Source organism: Hemitrygon akajei, chromosome 8 (genome assembly GCF_048418815.1).
Source record: "Hemitrygon akajei chromosome 8, sHemAka1.3, whole genome shotgun sequence".
NCBI classification, from domain to species: Eukaryota; Metazoa; Chordata; class Chondrichthyes; order Myliobatiformes; family Dasyatidae; genus Hemitrygon; species Hemitrygon akajei.
The window spans coordinates 92,639,806-92,663,700 of NC_133131.1; the positions used below are offsets into that span (position 1 = coordinate 92,639,806).

General features: G+C 40.4%; 1 protein-coding gene across 4 annotated transcripts in view; it reads left to right on the plus strand.

Annotated features, from left to right (window-relative positions):
- Positions 1-1,768: 1,768 nt before the first annotated feature.
- Positions 1,769-23,895, plus strand: part of ica1 (islet cell autoantigen 1) — a 119,098-nt gene continuing 96,971 nt past the window's right edge. The window contains exons 1-3 of one of the 4 annotated variants that reach the window (XM_073054162.1): positions 1,769-1,935; positions 8,520-8,549; positions 11,288-11,459. In XM_073054162.1, coding sequence (XP_072910263.1) covers positions 8,533-8,549; positions 11,288-11,459 — 189 coding nt within the window. In that variant the 5' untranslated portion in view covers positions 1,769-1,935; positions 8,520-8,532. Of the gene's footprint in view, positions 1,936-2,045; positions 2,200-8,519; positions 8,550-11,287; positions 11,460-23,895 lie in introns of those variants that run through there. The other 3 variants (XM_073054165.1, XM_073054163.1, XM_073054164.1) reach the window with 3 other exon arrangements.

The following is a 23,895-nucleotide window of genomic DNA, read 5'->3' on the forward strand; positions in this document are numbered from 1 at the left end:
ATAAGATGATGAACGTCATTAATCGTGTAGATAGTCAGAGGCTTTTTCCCAGGACTGAAATGGTTGCCACAAGAGGACACAGGTTTAAGGTGCTGGGGAGCAGGTACAGAGGAGATGTCAGGGGTAAGTTTTTTACACAGAGAGTGGTGAGTGCGTGGAATGGGCTGCCGGCAGCGGTGGTGGAGGTGGATACGATAGGGTCTTATAAGAGACTTTTGGATAGGTGCATGGAGCTTAGAAAAATAGAGGGCTGTAGGTAAGCCTAGGAATTTCTAAGGTAGGGACATGTTTGGCACAACTTTGTGGGCCAAAGGGCCTGTATTGTGCTGTAAGTTTTCTATGTTTCTATGAGATATTCACTGGTGATGGATATGTTCTGGAGATATGCATATTTACTTATTGAGATACTGGATGGAATAAGACCTTCTGGTCCTTCGAGCCACACCGCCCAGCAACCCCTGATTTAACCCTAGCCTAATCACGGGACAATTTACACCGAACAATTAACCTACCAACCACTACGTCGTTGGACTGTGGGAGGAAACCCACACGGTTATGGTGAAAACATACAAACTCCTTACAGGCAGCGGTGGGAGATGACCTGGGTTGTGCTACTGTAAAGCATTGTGCTGACCACCACCCTACCACGCCGCCCCAGTACCTGCCGATTATTGGTCTTACATTTAAATTTAGTTCCTTCTTTGAGTTGCTGAGTTCTGCCAAGCCTTATTTGTGGACATTTTTGAGAATACTTGCAGTCATGATCGTTCATCACTACTTTCTTCAATTCTCAGTATTCAGGGCCTATTTAAAATCAGACAATCATGAAATGTCAAAAATCTGTCATAATAAAGGAGTCTTTCCAGCCCAGTGAATATGTACGATGTGTCTACAAATTATTTAAAGCATAAATACTTCCTGTGTAAAATAAACCTTTTCCTCTTAGCTCCCTTAGGTTTAGACAATCATCTTGAAGGTTACAATGAAAATGAATGATTTGCAGAATGCAATCATCGAAAGCATTGTTTGAAGGCAGTCGATTATCTGCACTAAGTGTACGGGCTGATAAGTTCATTTACAGTCAATCGAAAGAACACAGCAGCATACGCTAGATTAATTCCTCTGTCGATAATTATTAGGAACCAATACACAGTTTTATAGTAGTGTTGTAGTTTTAGTAGTGTTCCTATCTGTCCTGTATTTCACTTAAGTACTTTATTTATTAGTTAAGTGGTAGTTTGTCTTTTAAACATCTTTTTAGATAGATAGATAGATAGATACTTTATTCATCCCCATGGGGAAATTCAACTTTTTTTCCAATGTCCCATGGACATTTTAACTCTTGCATTTTAAATGGAAATTTTAACTCTTTCCATGAAACTTGCTAATAACATGCTAATTGGGGTAGTCACTTAATTGGGCCTAAATATACTGGTTCTGATGAGTCCCATTAACCAGAATCCACTGTACCTCTTCCAGAATTCTTGGATACAACTACATTTTGTCAACTGCACTCTTCACCTCGGGATCTCAGTACAATCAGTAGCTGACTCCCTCTGGCTTGCTGCATCCCTTCAAGTTCTCAAGGCAACATTCCTTGATTCCCATCCAGTGCACCTCTCCCTTCTCGGACGCTCTGGGTGCATCACATTCCTTCTGTAAAATGTTTCAGCGCATCTCTTTGAACGGGCGGGGGAGGGCTATTCCCTTTTATTTAGCTGGCGCCAGCAGGGGCAGCGGATAGATTTATTGAAGGAGAGAGGCACCAGCTGAGTGTCAGGATAATGGAAGTTACGTGTTCTCCGGGCATTATTGAGCCGCGCCTGCGTCAGAGACACACCTGAGCGCCGGTTTGGGGAGCGCATTGTCGGCAGCCTGATGTTGCCGTGTGTCCATGGCCCACCGTGAAGTTCCCGCAACATCCTCTTTCGGCTGGTAAATACGAATTCTCCATTCCAACCAATTGAAATGTTGTTGCTAGGGGGAATTTATTTAATTGTTTAAAGCACGCGGCGGCTACGATAGAAGTAATTGGTTGTCGACATTTCTTTTCCCCTCCCACGTCGGTGATGGCAGCATCAGCAAGGAAAGCTGAATGCGGTATTGACTCGAAATTATCTTGACTTGAGATTCCAGTTGACATGCTTCTTGTTTTTTTCAGTCTGACGCGTTTGATCAGTGCGGGTAAACTTCCATATGGTAAGGTATCTCGGAGGCATGCAGACGAAGCGCTGAATTGTGTGTGAGCCGATGGTGTACCCTCGGTTCTGTTCAGTTTCTTATCAAGATGGCAGGACGCCGTATTTCCCCAACCCCCACGATCTTTGGTATCTGCTGCATGATCTCTGGATTTCTGGGGGGGTATTTAGTGAGATATAAATACACTGGCAAGGATATATCGTGCATCATGCGAAAAATGTACTGGCATGTGAAATAATACAGAAACAGGTCTCTGCTGGATTTAATTATTGATCATAACATAAAGATCTTTATGTAAAACATTTAGAAACTTATTTTTCTCAGAAGGGAAATTTACGGTTACGGCATCATTTTTGTTCTAGCTGTCATTTGGAAATGATGCACTAAATTAAACATCTTGTTCACAAGACTTTGAAAGGGTAACATTTTTTAATGAGTATGTTTATAGGTATAGCTGTTAAAGATATCTGATCCTATTGATTTCATTTAAACTGTTCTGAAATGAAAAATATCACTAGTTAAAAGAATTCATTGTCACTTTTATGTGCAAAAATGACACATAATATACATATTACCAGTATTTTGGATTATAAATTGCTGTAGTATCATCATTAATAAATTAGTTGTGATTACAATGTGACAGGTTGTTCTAGCTTTCATGATCAATTCATTTGTATTTATAATGGGAAAACTAAAATGGGATATAACTTTAAAATTGTCAGTTTTAATATGTATCTTCTGACTAATTTTACTCTCCTTACCGCTAACTTGCATGAAAATTTGGCCTTGACTTCTCATGTGATGCCTGTAGGCGATCAACACTTTATTAGAGGTGCTGTACATGGAAAATGCTTCTCTCTGCAAAAGATATTTCCTGATGCTTTTAAGCTGATTTTCTAATGGGACAAATCTCTAACATCCATTAAAAGGTGTTTTAGTAACTGATCACGTGCCTGCTCTAATTGCTACCTGCGTTCCAACAGTTTTGCATGATGATGCTATCCAGTATGCAGTCTTCTGGAAATATGAGAACAAAATTATGTCCCACTCTAATCTACTCGCTCATCTTCCCAATAAATTAAATGTACTTTACAATTTTGCCCTGAAGTCAGGTCCTGGGCTTTATAGCAAGTCTGTCTTCGTCTTGGCTACTTTACCTCCAGCATTTTGCAGTCACCTCTGCTTCCATCTCCGTGGGTTCAATCATAAAGGTGGCTAAATGTCTTTTCAAGTCAAGTCAAGTTGCTTTTATTGTCATTTCAACCATAACTGCTGGTACAGTACACAGTAAAAATGAAACAACGTTCCTCCAGGACCATGGTGCATTCTCTTTTCTATTAACATTTTTGTGACTTTTGTTTTAATTAACTGGTAGTGATTAGTGCTCATTTCACTATTAATGATTTTTAACAATCCATTAATTTATCTAGTAATTTAATGTGCTTTGCTAATCAATTGATACCCCTTAAATATATTGATGTGCATGTTGCTGGCATTATTAATTCTAATATTGCTGTTGGTTACTCCATTAATTTATTGCTGTGTTGATTTTAGCATTGGTCTATTCTGAGCTGCCCATTGCTCTGTTACATGGGTTCTATGAATTTGCTAATTCATGAATATCAAGTAAATTCCATAACATTCATTGATTTTATTATTTTTACTCTGAATTTATTGATTCAATCATAATGAGTAGCCCTGAATTGATTTGTCAATAATTGCTTGCTTAGTTATGATGCAATTTTGCCAATGACTTTCCATTGCTCTGAGTGTTTTGTATGTATTTTAGGTTGAGGCATCTAGCACCTTATTTATAATGTTAAAGCAAATCAGAAAATTCTGAATTAGAATTTTAAATCACCATTTTATTCTATAACTTTTAATCTCCATGAAGGTGTTATGCTCACTGTGCTCAACATCAGCGCTATCAGAACTTTTCAAGCAGATTGTAGTTGGCCAACTATATTCATAGTACAGCTCCTTCAACATACTGAATCTGCACTGACCTTCAAGCACCCACTTCACTCATTTCATTCTCTCCACATTCACATCAGTTTCCCTGTGATTCTCCAGCACACATGCACACTGGGACAATTTACAGAGATAAATCAACTGAACAACCTGCATGTCTTTGGGATGTAGGAGGCACTTGGGGGAAGCCCATGTAGCCACAGGGAGAAGGCGCAGACTCCATCCAGCCTGTTGGACCTGTGAGGTTGCAGGTCAAGTGGCTGTACCACTGTTTTGTCCCAGTCGTGTGGGTCTGAATTTCCTCTTCGTAACCTGACCTACTTTAAGAAACAGAATCCAGTTGTATTGAGCTCAAGAAATGTGCATGGAAGTAATGCACCTGGCAATCCAGCTAGTTTCCAAGATGGACGATGTGTACAGGTGTCCCCCGCTTTATGCCACTTGGCTTTTACGAAGGACCTACATTAGTACCTGTTTTCACTATCCGAAAGAAATCGGAAGAGGATTTTTGCTTTTACGAAAAAAGGCACCCGCTTTAAACTTGTGTTTACCCCGAGAAAGACTACCATGACCGTGAAGCCTTGCGCGGGCATGTACGTGCGCATGCGTGTACATGCCGATTTTTTTTTTTTCTCTACAAATTGGTTTTAGCTAAATCTTCCCGATTCTGATAAGTGAAACTACACTGTACATATATTATTTCTACTTTATATAGGCTGTGTATTTATCATATCATTCCTGCTTTTACTATATGTTAGTGTTATTTTAGGTTTTATGTGTTATTTGGTATGATTCGGTAGGTTATTTTTTGGGTCTGGGAACGCTCAAAAATTTTTCCCATGTAAATTAATGGTAATTGCTTCTTCGCTTTACGCCATTTCGGCTTACGAAAGGTTTCATAGGAATGCTCCACTTTCGGATAGCGGGGGAACCTGTAGTTCTTTTATAATGGAAGCAGTTCATTTGGCAATTGCTCGTTTGTGGAGATTTGAGCATACGTTTGGTCCCATTGTCAAATGATGCTGACAAGGCCATATTACTTCATGTTGTGTCCATGTCAGTCTAAGTATGTTATTTGGGGTTCTTTTGTTCTTGGAACTCTATTTTTATAGTGCCTTGCTTTGTAGGTAGTTGCACATATTTCCATTGATTTCTGAAATTAGAGCATCTATCATGTCACTCAATTTAAATTGTCTCCATGCTATTCTGTTTGAGATAAATTTGAAGTTCTCCATACTGTTTTATGAATGGCTTGGTTTCTGATTTATTAATACAGTTTTCTGGGGGTGATCGAATCCAGGGTACAACAGCAAGTGGAATTTGCCACAGGAAAATGTTGAGCAAACCATTCAAGACTCTGAAGGACCCCACCAACTTCTAGGATAAATATGAAAGGTCAACATGGGGAAACTTGGGGGGTTGATGCAGGCTTGGTAACAACTGGTATATGGCTCACTCCCACTACATTGAGATAGAAACGGCTGAGGGAAGTGTAAGCAAATGCCTTTTATCTACATTTACATACTTTCCCTGGAAGTAGGTAGATGGGTTGGTGAAGATGATCTATAATATGCTTGGCTATATCAGCTAGGCTACACTAAGAGTATTGTATGCATTTCTTTTGCCAAATTGCAGAAAGGATGTCACTGAGCAAGGGAGCAGAAAGAATGTGGCCTGAATTGGAGCAGTTGAGTTATCAGACTGGTTCACATCCTACCTCAAAAATAGAAGCTTCTCTGTCAACGTAGGCAAATTTTCCTCTTCCCCAGCTAGTCTTTTCTGCGGGGTCCCACAAGGTTCCATCCTAGGTCCAATTCCTTTCTCTATATACATGCTTCCCCTCAGCCAAATCATTCAAAAACACGACATTTCCTTCCACTGATGACACACAGCTTTATCTCCCCCTGAAACCAAATGACCAGTCAAATCTAGCCAGCCTCATGAACTGCCTTGAGGACATAAAGTGTTGTAAGGCACAAAACTTCCTACAGCTGAATGAAGGCAAGTCTGAAATTGTCCTCTTTGGCCCCCCTGACTCCATCAAAGTGATCACCAACAGTCTTGGTAACCTGTCCACCCTTGTCAAACCCCATGTCAAAAACCTAGGTGTGATATTTGATTCCACCTTTAAGTTTGACAAGCAAGTTAATGCAGTGGTAAAAGCCAATTTTTCCAGCTTTGTACAATTGCCAAAATCAAGCAGTTTCTCTCTTTCAAAGATCTCGAGAAAGTCATCCACGCCCTTATATCCTCTTGCTTGTACTGTTCCAACTCCCTGTATACTGGGATTAGTCAGTCGTCCCTGTCCCACCTGCAACTGGTCCAGAACGCCGCAGCCAGTCTCCTGACAGGCACCCAGAAGAGGGACCATGTTACTCCTATCCTGGCTTCCCTCCACTGTCTGCCAGTACGGTTCAGAATTGATTTTAAGATTCTCCTGTTTGTTTATAAAGCCCTAAATGGGCTGGTGCCCTTCCCATTATATCACAAACCTTCTAACCCCTTATTCTACTTCCAGGTCCTTCAGGTCGGTTGACTTGGGGCTCCTGGCTGTCCCGCGATCTAAACTTAAGCTCAGGAGTGACCGCACCTTTGCTATTGTAGCCCCTGGACTGTGGAACAGCATTCCCCTCCCTATCAGATCTGCCCCCTCTATTGACTCTTAAGTCCAGGCTCAAAACTTACCTTTATTCACTATCATTTGAATCTTCCTGATATGGCTGATTTTTGGCTTGTGCCTAGGCACGTGTTGTTTATTTTGTGCCTATAAGCTGAGTGCCTTGTTGTTTATATTTGTGTTTCTTGTATTTGTGATTTTAGCTACCTGTTATGGTTTGTACAGCACTTTGGTCATCATGGGTTGTTTTAAATGTGCTTTATAAATAAATTTGACTTGACGTGACAGTTCTGGTCATGTACCTACAGGAGAGATGCCAATAAGTGTGAAAGAGTGCAGAGAAAATCTGTAAGGATATTGCAGGGATTTGAGGACCTGAGTTACAGGGAAAGGTTAATAAGTTAGAACTTTATAGCTTGGAAAGCAGGAGAATAAGGGGAGATATTGTTGATGTATATGAAATTATCAGAGATACAGACAGTGAATGCATATAGACTTTTCCTCCTCAGGTTGCGCGAGACTAGAACCAGAAACTAGAGAACCATGAGCCAGTGTTCATCAGAGGTGGGAATGGTCAGCAAATTTAAATTCCTGGGTGTTGCTATTTTTGAGCACCTGTCCTGGACCCAGCACATAAGTGCAATTGAAAAGGCAATGCTTCTACTTCCTTAGGAGTCTGCAGAGATGCAGCATGACATCTAAAACTTTGACAGACTTCTATGGATGAGCAGTGGAGAGTATATTGACTGGCTGCATCATGGCCTGGTATGGAAACACTAATACCTTTGAACAGAAAATCCTATTAAAAAGCAATGGATTTGGCCCAGTACATCACAGGTAAAGCCCTCCCAACCACTGAGCATGTCTACATGAAACGCTGTCAGAGCAAAGCAGCATCTATCATCAGAGATCCTCACCACCCAGGCCATGCTCTTTCCTCGCTGCTGCCATCAGATAGAAGGTACAAGTGCCTCGGGACTCGCACCACCAGGTTCAAGAACAGTTACTACCACTCAACCATCAGGCTCCTGAACAAAAGTGGATAACTACACTCATATGCCCATCCAATGAGATGTTCCCACAACCAATGATCACACTTCCAAGAACTCTTCATCTCATGTTCTTGTTATTTTTTTTTTGTTATTTATTTATATTTGCATTTGCACAGTTTGTTGTCTTCTGCACTCTGGTTGTCTTTCATTGATTCTGGTATAGTTACTTTTCTATAGATAGACTGAGTATGCCTACGGGAAAATGAATATTTATTGTGTATGATGACATTTACGTACTTGGATAATAAAAATTTACATATGAACTTTAATGAATAACTAAAAATTGGATGAAACGGTGAGAGGGTAAGTGTAGCACAAATACTAGCTGAATGTCATGCTTTAGTGCCTTAATTCTGTTATAGATTGGGCATGGTATCTCAGAATCAGAATCAGGCTTATTATCATCGACACGTGTCGTGAAATTCATACTCATCATACTCAATTAGATTTTAGCAGGCTTTATTAAAATGTGTAAAAAAAAAAAAAAAATGGTTTCTGTCAGTTATTATTTATAACTAAATATAAGAAAATAGCAAAGAGATTTCATTTTTAATAACCTTATTCACATTTAAAATAGAAATGCAAAATTAATTCATTTTGAAAGTATTTGTTTATTTCAGTGAGTAAAAATACACAATCCTGAATGTCATTTTAAAGTTAATTTTTTGCATTTATTTCAGATTTTAATGAAACATGGACCATTCAAGCAAGTAAGTTTTTACTTATTACAGTTTTTGAGAAAAAGAAATGTGGAAACTAGTCAGAGAAGGGAATAATAGAAGAATGGAAAATACCAACACAATGGAATTGGAATGAAAATGATTGGATCAGTTTACATTGTAGCTTCAAACTTAATTGTCATTACTTCCAAATGCCAGGTCTCAAGTTGGTAGCAGAAGAAAAGTAACTTGTGAATTTTTTAAAAATTGTGATCAATGTATTTTTTTTGTAATAAGCTGCGTGTCTAATTAAATGGCGTTATTTGTGATGTTGCCTAGAATGCATGTTTATCTTGAGAGGTAAATATCAAAGTGGACTAATGAAATTATAATAGGATGGGACGTTCTAAATTGATCTCATTAATTTTACTGATCATGTTTTATTTGGGTTGTTCTGTGATGAGTCAACACTGGCGAGGATTAAGAGTAGTGCTATTAAAACCCAAGACTTTGAGAATGGGTAAGAAAGTAGGCATTGAATCAATATTTTCACTGACTTGAAAATCTAAAGCAAAGGGGGGGTAATCTTAGAGCAAGGGGGCAGATGTAAAAACTGAATTGGGAAGGAATTTTTACTCGAGGTATATAGATCTTTTGAAGTTCTCTCTACAACTAAGGAATTCTTGAGCATACTCAAGTGAAGTTATTAGAACTTGACACTAGAAATCGATGGACGTCAAGAAATGGCAGAAAATGTTCTTAACTTTGAGGGTCAAACTCAGTCAATCTGAATGGTGTAACAAGCTCAAGGTGTTGTATCCATTTCTTGTGTTTTTGCATTGTAATTGAACAGAGCCTCTGTATTAACAATCCAATAACATACCCTACCTGGGGAAGAATGTAATGTTTGGGTGTAGAAATTAGACAAGTCTGATGAATGCTAGGTGTATCAGCAAAGTTATGTAATTTGATGCTCATTGCTGCTTAAAGGAGGAAGAAGGAATCTTGGCCATTACAGCAGCACTGTGATCACAAGGCCCATGTATTTTTAATGTTGGTTTAACCATGTTTGTTTTTAAATCTTGTTACTGGAATGCTTGCTTCTAAATGTTGAATTATTCAACATTTTCAACTCATTTTTCACTTTGCAATAAAATTGAAATTGATTACTTTTTTTTGTAAAACATGAAACCGAAATGCCTTTGCCATGACATGAAAAATACAACTCTGAGAATGCAGTGATATTGGTTTATTATTGTCACATGTGCAAAGATACAGTGAAAAGCTTGTCACACGTACTGTTCATAAAGATCAAATCATTGTACGGTGGTTTGAGCTAGAATAAGGTAAAACAGTAATAATGCAGTGTGTAGGGTAAAGGCTTCTGAAAGAGTGTAATGCGGGTAAACAATAAAGTACAAGGTCATAATGAGGTGGATTGTGCTGTCAAAGGTCCAACTTATGATACAAATGGCCTATTCAAGAGTCTAATAACAGTGGGATTGAAGCTGTCCTTGACCCTGGATAAGACTTCAGTAAATTATGGCTATCAAGTGGAACAAGCATTCAATAAGTCACTGTGTAGATGTGCTTAGTTTTCCAAAGAAACTGGAGGTCTAAGAACAGTTTCCTCAGACTTTCTGGATCTTCTTAGTAGATGTGCAAATTTTTATCAGTAAATACAGTCTAGCAACATAAAATATGATGCTTAATGTAAATCCTTAATCACTCCAAATAGCAAATATTCCATGCTCTGATGACTTCCTGGATGAATAATTTTCTCCCTGATTTCTTGATGTGTTTGATTACAGTCTTAAATTTTAACCTCTAATCGTGACTTCCTCTTGTAATTTGCCCTCATTCATCTTGTCTTACCTAATCCTCTCACAATTTAAGAAAAACTCAATTATTATTGGCCTATTTTGATCCGATGGAAATAGTGCTAATATTTGGTAAGTTTTACTATTGCCACTGGTTGTCCTAATCATCCTGGTGATTTTTCTAAGGTAGCAGCAATTGGTTGAATACCAATGAGATTAACTCGCACCATCTTCAGTAAGTTCACAGCTCTGACCTTAGTTATGTATCTACATAAAGATTTTCTCATCTTGTATTCTTCAAGTCCAAAGGCATATTTGTTTCTGAAAAAAGCTTTTCTGGTAAAAAGGCATTCAGGAAATTAACTATCTATAGTATCCGTTTTTCTACATTTGTCAGTGTGATTTTATTGTTTTCATTTCCAAATGAATTTCCTCAATTTCTGCACTTGCCATCTGTCTATTTCCTCAATGTTAAATCCTCCTGAAAATTTCTATTATTCTGTGTGCTATGTTGCACCACCTGAATTTGTGTTGCCATATTTAGATTTCAAATTTGCTGTGATCAGTTTGGATCATCTAATCATCATCTAATTTGAGCAGCGTCTTGTAGTTAGATGGCTGGCCGATGGTGTAGTGGCATCTGCACTGGACTCCAAAGCAAGTGGACCCGGGTTCCAATCCGGCTGACTCCTTGCAGGCTTTCCATCCGCGCTGGGTTGAGCGTCGAGCTAGCAACTCAGCCTCGTTTTTAAAATAAAGACAGACAAAATGCTAAAGAAATGGCGAGGCTGCCACCCGATGTGGCACAAGGTGCGGAGAGGAACAACTTATTGTTATAGCTGCTCCCATATACTTCCTGGTCAAAATAGTTCCATGTCTTTGCAGGTTGGTGGAGGAGACTGACATAACAATTAGATATTTATAATGAAATGTAGTTTTGAATAACCCAGATTACTTCTGTTTTTTCAGTGGATATTCCCGAGATTTTTATAAACGACATATCTGGATCCAGGACAATTCAGTTGTGAATAAAATGCAGCAGAGATACTGGAAAACAAAGCAAACTCTTATCAAGGTTACTGGGAAGAAAGAAGATCAACACGTTATAGCTTCAGATGCAGACCTTGATGCTAAATTAGAGGTAAAAAAGAACATTTTGTGTTATTTTTCAAAAATTTCTGTATGTTGCTAAGGTGTATTAATTGACAATTAAGATTGTTTTAATCTATTTGTTGAAATCATATCTTTCGAAATCCTGCAAACATTTGTATTGTGTAGTGTTATTTAAAATTCCAATGTGCTCCATAGTTTAATGCTGATAAGTGTGAGGTACTACATTTTGGTAGGACTAATCAAAATAGGACATACATGGTAAATGGTAGGGCATTGAGGAATGCTGTAGAACAGAGTGATCTAGGAATAATGGTGCATAGTTCCCTGAAGGTGGAATCTCATGTGGATAGGGTGGTGAAGAAAGCTTTTGGTATGTTGGCCTTTATAAATCAGAGCATTGAGTATAGGAGTTGGGATGTAATGTTAAAATTGTACAGAGCATTGGTAAGGCCGAATTTGGAGTATTGTGTACAGTTCTGGTCACCGAATTATAGGAAAGTTGTCAACAAAATAGATAGAGTACAGAGAAGATTTACTAGAATGTTACCTGGGTTTCAGCACCTAAGTTACAAGGAAAGATTGAACAAGTTAGGTCTTTATTCTTTGGAGCGTAGAAGGTTGAGGGGGGACTTGATAGAGGTATTTAAAATTATGAGGGGGATAGATAGAGTTGACGTGGATAGGCTTTTTCCATTGAGAGTAGGGGAGATTCAAACAAGAGGACATGAGTTGCTAGTTAGGGGGCAAAAGTTTAAGGGTAACACGAGGGGGAATTTCTTAACTCAGAGTGGTAGCTGCGTGGAACGAGCTTCCAGTAGAAGTTGTGGAGGCAAGTTCAATATTGTCATTTTAAAAAAAAAATTGGATAGGTATATGGACAGGAAAGCAATGGAGGGTTATGGGCTGAGTGCAGGTAGGTGGGACTAGGTGAGAGTAAGCGTTTGGCACAGACTAGAAGGGCCGAGATGGCTTGTTTCCGTGCTGTAATTGTTATATGGTTATATAGTGAATATAGGAGAATAAACACAGTCAAAGATGGAGACATTGAGGTGAGCAAGGATTTAGTTAAAAATGAAGTTTTGAAAGGTGAGGAAACAAGTGAGCTTAAGGAGGAAGTTTGAGGGAGCAGGACTAATGTTAACTGAATGTTGTGTGATGGAGAAGGGATGGTTATTGCACTGGAAACACAGAAACAAAGACTACGAGGGAGGATTTAGAGATGGAAGGGTGGGGCAAATAGTTGATGAGCAGGACCAGGACATTTATAAGTTGGAAAAAAGAAACCAACATCAGCTCATAAAAATAAGAGATGCTGGAGATATTGAACAATGCACACAAAAGGTGGACGATCTCAGCAAATACACTAGTGAAATTTACTAGATACACTAGTGAAATTTAAGAGACTACTAGACAGGTATATGAAGGAATTCAAGGTGGGGGGATTATATGGGAGGCAGGGTTTAAGGGTCGGCACAACATTGTGGGCCGAAGGGCCTGTACTGTGCTGTACTATTCTATGTTCTATAAATCTTGCAGCATCTATAGAGGAGAACGGATAGTTTGAAGTTTCAAGCCAAGGCCCTTCAGCAGAATCATAAACATTGATTGCTTATTTCTCTCCATAGATGCTGTCTGAATTGCTGAATTTCTCTCTGGCATTTTGTGTATGTTGCTTAACATCAGTAAAGAACTGGAGTACAGTGGGTTTTAGTTAATTGAGCCATTGGGGTATTTACTTACTTGGGCCAACTCTAAAAGAACAATACTATGCAAGAAAGTGGCTGTGATTCCCTTTGTTTATTTGGGGTACTGTGTCGCTTAATTGGGACAGGAGACTTGCTGAATAGCTTCTAACTGGTGTCATGTGGAAACATGGTCAAGGTCTGCTTCAGTTTTACTGCTGAAAAAGCCATACAGGCATGTCTTGAAATAATTTTGTTCATCAATATTAGCAGGTTCTTTCCTCTCCAGCTGACCCAAAAATGATTTGCATTAAATCCAAAAACTGAATGCGTGGGTTTCCTCTGGGTGCTCCGGTTTCCTCTCTCAGTCCAAAGGCCTGCTAGCTGGTAGGTCATCGTAAAGTTACCTGTGATTACATTATGGCTAAATCAGGGGCTGGTGGCGCAGTGACATCAGGGCCGGACTCCAGAACGGAGGTTCCCGGGTTCGAATCCAGTCGGGCCGTTCCCGAGTACACTTTCCATTCGTGCCGGGTTGAGTGTTGAGCTGGCAACTTGACCTTGTAAAATAAAGAAAAGCGCTGCGAAATGTCTGTCTGAGGAGTGGCGTGCTCACACAGTCTTTCGTTCCGCGCCTTGTAAGGCATGAAAATGCCCGATACCTGAGGCCTGAGTCGATGTCATCGTCGTCATTAAATCGCGGGTTGCTGGGCCGCAAGGCTCAAAGGGCTGGAAGAACCTTTCGCATGCTGTATCCCTAAATAAATAAGCAGTAAACACCCCAGTGTTGAAGCTTCAGTAGTTGGCTCTCTGATCAAGTCGTGCCCAACACCAACAGATGCTCTATTCTGGGCTCATTGTGGGAAGAGGTCATCAGGTGAACGGGGAAAAAATTCAGGGCAGTGCTCAACACTTCCCTGAAGTGTAATATTCCTGTGGTCTCTCGGAAATATCTGTCCTATGACCACTCAGAATAGAGATGGAGCCTATCAGGCTGGCAATGTTTATTCACAAGGAGCATACAGTAATCCAGCACATAAGACAGAAAGAACAAGCCACCTCACAAACTGCCTTTCTACCACGCTGTTCCTACTCATCTGTGGAAGTATCTACCGTTCTTGTATTGGTCTTTGTCAGCCACCTCTGGACTCTCCAAAATGGAAAGCCATCTTGCTCGTCAGGTCAAAAACTGCTGGAGGGACTCAGCGTGTCAAGCAGCATCTATGAAGGCAAAGGGACAGTTGACGTTTTGAGTCAGCCAGCATTTTGATGCTGCTCCACCTGCTGAGTTCCCCCAGCAGTTTGTTTTTTTCTCCAGATTACAATATCTGCAATTTCTTGAATGCCGGTCGAATGGTTTGATGGCCCTTTAATGTTGTTGGAGTTGTGCATATGCAAGGATAGAGTATATTCTGCCAGTCAAAGTTTGAATTTTACATTTATTGTCGAAGTATGTGTGCAGTATACAGCCCAGAGAAAGCCGTGGAAAATCATTCAAAGAAAAAAATCATCAACCCCTCCCATGTGCAAAGAAAAGAATCTCAGAAGCAGCAAATAAGAGCAGAAAAACACAAGATAAAACACAAAATCTAGAGAATCCAGACTTGTTGAAGTTATCAGAAATGAGTCGCAGGTCACAAAGCAGATAGCATTGTATGGAAGTGGTTAGACATACTCTTGTTTGAATTGTCGTTGCCTAGTACTTGTGGCATTTAGTATTTGTGCCACCTCTTGTCCCATGCCTAAACTTTGTTTTGGTTCTTGTTGCATGCAACGTGGATATTGAGCAGTTATTAATAAACATCCCCATTTTCTGACCTTTATTTTGGATGGAAGGTTGTTGATAAATCAATTGAAGATGGTTGAGCCTGGACACACAATGATTTCCAGCTGGTGGAGATTTATTTTCACCACTATTCCAATTGACTCCAGTTCTACCAAGTCTTGTTGTTAAATATTGGCATAATCTCAAAAGCAGTTGTTGCCTTTCCTTGCCTCTAGAACTCACCTCTCTTGTCCACGTTTGTAAAACGCTGCAAGGCTGTAGTGAGGTGTGTATCCTCAGATTACATATTAATGGCTATCGGAACTTGGCAATTCCCTAAGACCCAGGTTTCTTTTTTTGTTTTATCTGTAACTTTCAGTCATCTGGGATGTTCACTGTGGTGTGTTATATATCTCAGGAAATAAAGGTACTTATGCCTACATACATAAAAACAGGTGACCCTTGGATGTGGCCTAACAAGTAGCAACTAAAATTGCGTGATATTTGTGTTGCAGAAATGACTATCTCCAACATATCTAATATGACATTCAACAGAATTACTCTAGAATGAGTTTATTATTCTGCATCATCATCAACATCTTGGGGAACATAATTGACCAGAAACTTAAGGACATGTAATAGAGCAAAAATTAGTGGGAACTTAGAGGACTGGGAGGTTTTTAAAAACCGACAGAAGGCAACAAAAAAGCATTAAGAAGGAAAGGATAGGATGCAAAATTAAGCTAGCCAATAATATTAAAGAAGATACCAAAAGTTTCTTCAGATTGTTATGTACCCTTCGGGTTCATATTTTCTGTGGGCAATCACTTTAAAATGCGGGAGAATGAGAATGGCTTTTGGACACTGCTGCTATTAAAAGACAGAGGGAGGCGTCCAGTGCAATGAGAGGGAGGGAGGGAGAGAGAGAGAGGGAGAGAGACAGAAACTGCTTGTAAGATTGATGTTATGGTTTCTCTGAAAAGTTGTTTACCTTTCTGCAAGGACACTTGCCTGCTTGTAAAGTTCCTGCAGAGAGAGAGGGGTGGAGCAGTTTGATGGACAGCTGGTGTCCAACATGTGGAGATAAAAACCAGGTCCGCTGCTACTCAGACAGGCACACCACGAGACGCACAGTTTTGGACACTGGACGAGCTTTGTTGCACCCACATGAAGGTGGGTTTTTGGAGGATTGAATTGGGGAAATTGATCAGTGGCTCACAGTGTGAAAAGGTGTGACCGGTGGGGAATTACTTGCGTGTCCATCCTTGCCTGGGTGATAACTCCACCACTGAAGAACGGTCGCATGTTATTATAGTCACAGTTGGTGACTTCTACGGGACTTCGGAGAACAACGAGAAGATCGACGGCATCACCACTCACCTCTCTCTCTCTCTCTCTCCCTCCAATGTTACTCAACTAAAGACCATGAACTGAACTGAACTCTCTTCACCATCATAAGACTCTATTCATTCACCCCTAAGTTTGAAAGAGCCTAGTTTTGTTCCTATTTCTATATATCATTGCTAACCTGTTCAATATATTTGCATTTATATTACTGTGTTGCGTACTTACTAATAAACACTTTTAGTTTATAGCAATACCAGACTCCAATGTGTTTTCCATTTTTGCTGGTTCTTTAATCCGGTCACTGGGTGCGTGGCAAGATACATAAAGTGTAAAAGAGAGGTGAGAGTGGATATTGGACCACCAGAAAATGGTGCTGGAGAGGTAGAAATGAGCGACAAGGAAATGATGGATAAATATAATAAGTATTTTGAACAAGCTTCTCTGTGGAAGACACTAGCAGCATGGTGGAAGTTCCAGAGTGTCAGGTAGTCAGAAGTGTGTGAAGTTGCCTTTACTAGGGAGAAAGTTCTTGGGGAAACTGTAAGGTCTGAGGGTGGATAAATCACCAGGACCAGATGGTGTACACCCCAGGGTTCTGAAAGAGTTGGCTGAAGAGATTGTGAAAGCATTAGTAATGATCTTTGAAGAATCAGTAGATTCTGCAATGGGTTCGGAAGACTGGAAAATTGCAAATGCCACTCCATCCTTCAGAAGAAAGGAAAATTTAACCAGTTAGTCTGACCTCAGTGGTGGAGAAGGTGTTGGAGTCGATTGTTAAATGTGTGGTTTTGGGGTACCTGGAGGCACATGATAAAATAGGCCATAGGTGGCATGGTTTCGTCAAGGGAAAATCTTGCCTGACAAATCTGTTGGAATTCTTTGAAGAAATAACAAACATGGTAAACGAAGGATAGGTTGATGTTGTGTACTTGGATATTCAGAAGGCCTTTGACAAGGTGCCGCACATGAGACTGTTTAATAAGTTAAGAGCCTATGGTATTATAGGAAAGATACAGTACTAGCATAGATAAAGTGGTGGCCAATTAACAGGAGGCAAAGAGTGGGAATAAAGGGAGACTTTTCTGGTTGGCTGCCAGTGGGTAGTAGTGTTCCACAGGGGTCTGTGTTGGGACCAATTCTTTTTGCCGTATATGTCAATGACTTGGATGATGGAATTGATGGCTTTGTTGCAAAGTTTGCAAATGATACAAAGGTGGGGGGAGGGGCAGGTAGTTTTGAGGAAGTAGAGAGGCTACAGAAAGACATTAGGAGAATGGGCAAAGAAGTGGCAAATGGAACACCGTGTTGGGAAGTGTATGGTCACACACTTTGCTAGAAGAATTAAAGTGGTAGAATGTTTTCTAAGTGGAGAGAACTTTCAAAAATCTGAGGTGCAGAGTGATCTGGGAGTCCTTGTATAGGATTCCCTAAAGGTTAATTTGCAGGTTGAGTCTGTGGTGAGGAAGGCAAATGCAATGTTAGCATTTATTTCAAGCGGATTGGAATATAAAAGCAAGGATGTAATGTTGAGGCATTATAAAGCACTGGTGAGGCCTCACTTGGAGTATTGTGAGCAGTTATGGGCCCTTTATCTTAGAAAAGATGTGCTGAAACTGGAGAGGGTTAAAAGAGATTCACAAAAGTGATTCCAGAATTGAACAGCATGTTGTACGAAGTGAAGTTGCTGGCTCTGGGTCTGTATTCACTGGAATGTTGAAGACTGAGGATGACCTAATTGAAACCTATTGAATGGTGAAAGGTCTTGATAGAGTGGATGCAGAGAGGATGTTTCCTATGGTGGGAGTGTCTAGGACCAGAAGGGACAGCCTCAGATCAGCAGGCGTACTATTAGAACGGAGAAGAGGAGGAATTTCCTTTCCAGAGAGTGAGAGTCTGGGGAATTCATTGAACCAAGCAGCTGTGGGGGTCAAGTCTTTTGAATATATAAGGCAGAGGTGGATGGATTCTTTGAATGGTCAGGCCATGAAGGGATTCTTGGAGAAGACGGGAGATTGGGGCTGAAAGGAAAAATGGACCAAGCATGATAATGTCGGAGCACACTCGATGGGCCAAATGGCTTAATTCTGCCCCTGTAGCTTGTGATCTTATTGTCTCAAATAGCTTGTTGGTGTGTGTTCTGTAAATAAAATCCAGTGTACCAATTCAATGAGACTATTTATCAGCTATTTCTAATCTTCCGACCTTGGCCATCAAGAAGAATGATCAACTATGGCATTGGAACTTCATGATCACCTTCAACTTGCACAATATCCCAACTTGAGAGTATGTCACCGAATCACAATTTCAAAAGTCCTTCAACAACAGTACCTTGGGAGTATTCTCATGCAAAGGACTGTAGCTCAGCTTCTCTGGTAATGGGCAATAACTCCTGCTCCAGTCAATTATTCCCACACACATAAATAAAACCTGTTGTCTATTTCCTTACCCTCAGGTTTGCATTTGTTAATTACTGTCGGCATCAAAAACTAGTTCCTCATTTGTATGTGAATGAAAAGTTCCAGATGTACTCTGTCAGCCAGGTAGTGCCCAGAGGACAAAACAAATTAGTAAGACAAAGTTATGCATCAAAACTTGGACCTCTGTAACTCCCTCGGCAACTGAATCCATTACTTCCTTATCGGGAGACCATAGTCAGTGCAGATCGGAAATAATATCTCCTTGCTGACGGTCAACGCTGGCTCACCTCAAGGCTGTGTGCTTAGCCCGCTGTTCTACTCACTACACCCATGACTGCGTGGCTTGGCAAAGTGCTAACACGATCTGTGAATTCACTGATGACACTACTGCTGTCAGGAAACATGCAAGAGTGAGACATCTGCACTCAACACTGGTAAAATCAAGGAATTAACAGTGGACTTCAGGAAGGGGAAGTCCGAGGGAACACCCACCAGTCCTCGTTGGGGGGAGGGGTCAGCAGTGGAAACGATGATCATTTGAAGTTCCTGGGAGTCAGCATCTCTGAAGGTCTATCCTGAGCCCAAAATATTGACTCAGTTTCAAAGAAGGCATGCCAGTGACTATGTTTCATTATAAGTTTGAGGAGATTTGGTACGTCACCAAAGCCTCTAGCAGATTTCTTCTGCTGTACACTGTCAGGTATAGAGGGGCCATTGCCCAGGATCAGAAAAATCTGCAGAGGCTCTGTAAGCTTAGCAAGCTCCATCATGGGCACCAGCTGCCCCAGCATCGAGGACATCTTCAAAAGGTGATACAGGTGTCCCCTACTTTACGAATGTTTGCTTTACACCAGTTTGCTTTTACAAAAGACCTACATTAGTAATCTGTTTTCACATTACAAAGAGGATTTTCACTTTTACGAAAATTTTTCCCATGTAAATTAATGGTTCTTTGCTTTGTGCCATTTCGGCTTAAGAAGGATTTCAGAGGAATGCTCTACCTTTGTTGGGGGGGGGGGGGGACACCTGTACCTCAAAAAGGTGACATACATCATTAAGGACCCCAACCACCAGGACATGCCCTCTTCTCATTATTATCATCGAGATATTTTATGTATTACACTGCATTGCTGCCTCAAAACAAAAAAGTTCACAAAATTTGTCAGCCATAATAAACATGATTGTGATTTTAGCATTTAGATCAATGTCCTCTCACGTATGTTGTCACACAATGTCATAGTTTTTAGATGCCAACTGACCTTCATACATTTTGACTTTATTCCTTTTTGTTAATTGTTTTGCATTGCAAACCTATTCCATATTAAGTCATTCTCTTATAGAACAATTTCTGGTTGTTGATGTGGCAGGTTAACTTATTTTATGTCCTTTTGAGTCAAAGGTAATTTTCAACATTTCTGCTTAATTTTCATAAATGTCAATGAAAAAACAAATAATTTTGATGCCTAAACTGCCTTATCGAGTTAGTGTTGGTAGTAAAATACTTAAACATTTTAATGAGGCTGGGATATTTACTGATGTTCTTAGATACGTCCATCTTAGCTGTTACAGAAAGTCAATTCCAATGGGATGGAAAATGTGAATTCCATTTCATGCTGTAAGGTTTTATTGTCAATAACTTCTTGTGGAAGCACTGCCCATTTAATTTAATAATGTGCACATCAGTAATTACTTTTTTAAATCATGGTGTGTGACTGCAACATCGCATTCTAAACTGCTTTTTAAATTCCAGTTGTGTTTGATCTAAGAATTTTTTAAACATCTACCAAAGTAAAACTTCAATGTGAAAAAAAGACTGAGTTCTTTGCACCTTTTCAAGTAGCAGCATAAACGGTCGACAGTAACATCTGTATTAGTAAAGAATGCACAGAATTTGAGCTCATCTTTTTAAAGAAAAGCTTCCAAGCTGTGCCACTTGATGGCGCAGTTGTAGTATCTTATTTCCTGCACCAACAGAAGCCTCCGTTCTCAATGGTTTCAGCTGTGCAATGTGCAGCCCAATTTAACTCCGTCTTCTCTGGCAAGCAAGTCAATTCACATTTCTGTGAAATAATTTATAAGTTGTTCATTAATATAAAGGGAATTCAGAGAATAGTGGATATGTTCCAAGACATCATATTATAAAAGACCAGGTGCTAGTGGTCTTAAAGCATATAAAGATGGATAAATCCCTGGGATGTGACCCAAGTGTATTCTAGGACATTGTGGGAAAAGTAGGGAAGAAATTGCTATGGAAGATTTGAGGGTGGTTTTATTTAAGAAGGGCTTCAAGCAGGCCAGTGAGCCTAACATCAGTGGTGGGGAAGTTACTGGAGGAGATTCTGAAAGATGATATCCACCCACATTTGGAAAAGTGAGGACTGATTAGGAATAGTCCGCATGGCTTTCTGCATGGAAAATTGCATCTCATGAATTCAGTTGTTATTTTGAAGAGGTGACCAAGAGAATTGATCAGTGCAGAGAGTTAAATCTTGTCCATATAGATTTTTAGCAAATCTAGATTTCTGACAAGGACCGGAATGGTAGGCTATTTCAGAAGGTTACATCTCATGGGGCCCAGGTGAGTGAGCCAGATGGATGCAGAACTGGTTTGGTGGAAGCAGTAAGGATGGTGACATCGGAGAGTTTTTTTTTTCAGGTTGGGGGCACGTAGCCTTGAAGTGTACTGCAGGGATCAGTACTGGGTCCACTGTATGTCATCTGTATTAATGATTTGGATGAGAATGTAGTTGGCATGGTTAGCAGCATGTGCGTACATTTGAAGATGACACACAAATTGGTGGTATTGTACTATGTGGAGCAACTTATCTGAGAGTGTAACAAGATCTAGATCAACTAGAAGGTGGCCAAGGAATTCAATTGGACAGGTGGGAATTGATGATGTTGGGATGTTGAATCAGGCAGGACATGCACAATAAATAGCAGGAACCTGGAAAGTGCAGAACAGAGAGACCTTGGGGTATGGGTACATAGTTCTCTGAAAGTGCTGACACTGGTAGGCAGGGTGGTGAAGAAGGCATTTTGCAAGCTTGCCTTCATTGGTCAGGGCACTGAATGCATAGTTGGGGTGTCATGTGACAACAGTGTACGATGTTAGAAAGGCTGCATTTGCAGTTACAGTTCTGCTTTCCTAGCTATTTGGCAAGGACATAAGACCATACGATATCAGAGCAGAATTAGGCCATTTGGCCCATCAAGTCTGCTCTGCCATTTCATCGTGGCTGACCCAATTTTCCTCTCAGCCCCAATCTCCTGCCTTCCCCCCATATCCCTTCTTGCCCTGACCAATCAAGAATCTATCAATCTCTGCCTTAAATATACGTAAAGACTTGGCTTCCACAGACTCACCATTCTCCAGCTAAAGAATTCCTCATCGCCATTCTGAAAGGATGCCCCTTTATTCTGAGACTGTGACCTCTGGTCTTACACTCTCCCACCACAGGGAACATCCTCTCCACATCCACTCTATCAAGGCCTTTCATCATTTGATGGGTTTCAATGAGGTCACTTTTGAATTTTAGTGAATACAGACCCAGAGCCATCAAATGCTCTTCACATGACAATCCATTCAAACCTGGAATCATTTTCATGAATCGCCTTTGAATTGACTCCATTTTTAGCACATCCTTTCTAAGATAAAGAGCCCAAAACTTCTCCCAATACTCCCAAGTGAGGCCTCACCAGTGCTTTGTAAGGTTTCAACATTACATCCTTGCTTTTATATTCCCGTCTTCTTGAAATGAATGCTAACATTGCATATGACTTCTTCACCACAGACTCAACCTGCAAATTATTCTTTAGGGAATCCTGAACAAAGACTCCCAAGTCCCTTTGCACCTCATTTTATTTTGTATTTTCTGTCCATTTAGAAAATGGTCCCCCCTTTCATTTCTCCCACCAATGTGCATGACCATACACTTCCCAACATTGTATTTCATCTCCCACTTCTTTGCCCATTCTCCAAATCTATCTAGGTCCTTCGATAGCCTCTCTACTTCCTCAAAACTTCCTGCCCTTCCACCTATCTTCGTATCGTCTGCAAGCTTTGCAACAAAGGCATCAATTCCATCATCCAAGTCATTGACATATAAGCTAAAAAGAATCGGTCCCAACACAGACCCCTGTGGAATGCCACTAGTCACTGGCAGCCAACCACAGAAGACTCCTTTTATTCCCACTCTTTGCTTCCTGCCAGTTAGTCACTGCTTTATCCATGCTACATCTTTCATGTAATACCATGGCTTGTTAAGCAGCCTCATGTGGCACCTTGTTAAAAGCCTTCTGAAAATCCAAATACACAACATCAACTGATTCTCCTTTGTCAATCCTGCTTGATATTTCTTCAAAGGATTCGAACTGATTTTTCAGGCAAGATTTTCCCTTGATGAAACCATGCTGAATACTGCCTGTTCTATCGTGTGCCTTCAAGTACTCTGAAGCCACATCCTTAATGTTCGACTTCAATATCTTCCTAATCTCTGAGGACTAACTGGCCTATAATTTCCTTTCTTCTAGCCCTTTCCCTTCTTGAAGAGTGGAGTGACATTTGCAATTTACCAGTCTTGCGGAACCATTTGAGTATCTAGTGATTCTTGAAAGATCGTTACCAATGCCTCCCTGATCTCTTCAGCGCACGTATGCACAGGTGCAATGAAAAACTTTGCAACCTGTAGCATCATAAATGCAGTATTCACAAGAAAAAATAAATGCTTTTTTTTACAAGGAAGCACAATAAGAACAAAAAAGCCCATTGTGGTGGAAGGTGGTCAAGTGTTCATAGTGTTGCTAAACCTTAGTGATTAGGGGTCTCTGATGGATGTTGCTTTCTTGAGGCAGCACCTCCCGTAGGTACTTCCGGTAGTGGGAAAGGATGTGCCTACGTATTGGAAGGACACACTGAGCTGAAAACAGTGCCAACAATTGTATAAGGATTTTGTTGGATTGGAGGGCCTGATTTATAAGGAGAGGCTGGATATGGTGGGTCTCTTTTCCCTTGTATTTAGGAGGATGAGGGAGAGGCAAAATTGTGGGGCATAGGTGAGGTGAATGGTCAGTTTTTTTCCCAGGGTAGTGGAGTAGAAGGCAAGAGGGGGTGTCCAAGAAGCAACTTTTTCCACAAACAGGGGTAGGGAAGTGATGGAAGCAAATAGAGTTACAACATGTAAAGGACAGTTGGACAGATACATGGATGTGAAAAGTTTTGAGGGCTCTGGATCAAACAGAGGCAAATGGGAC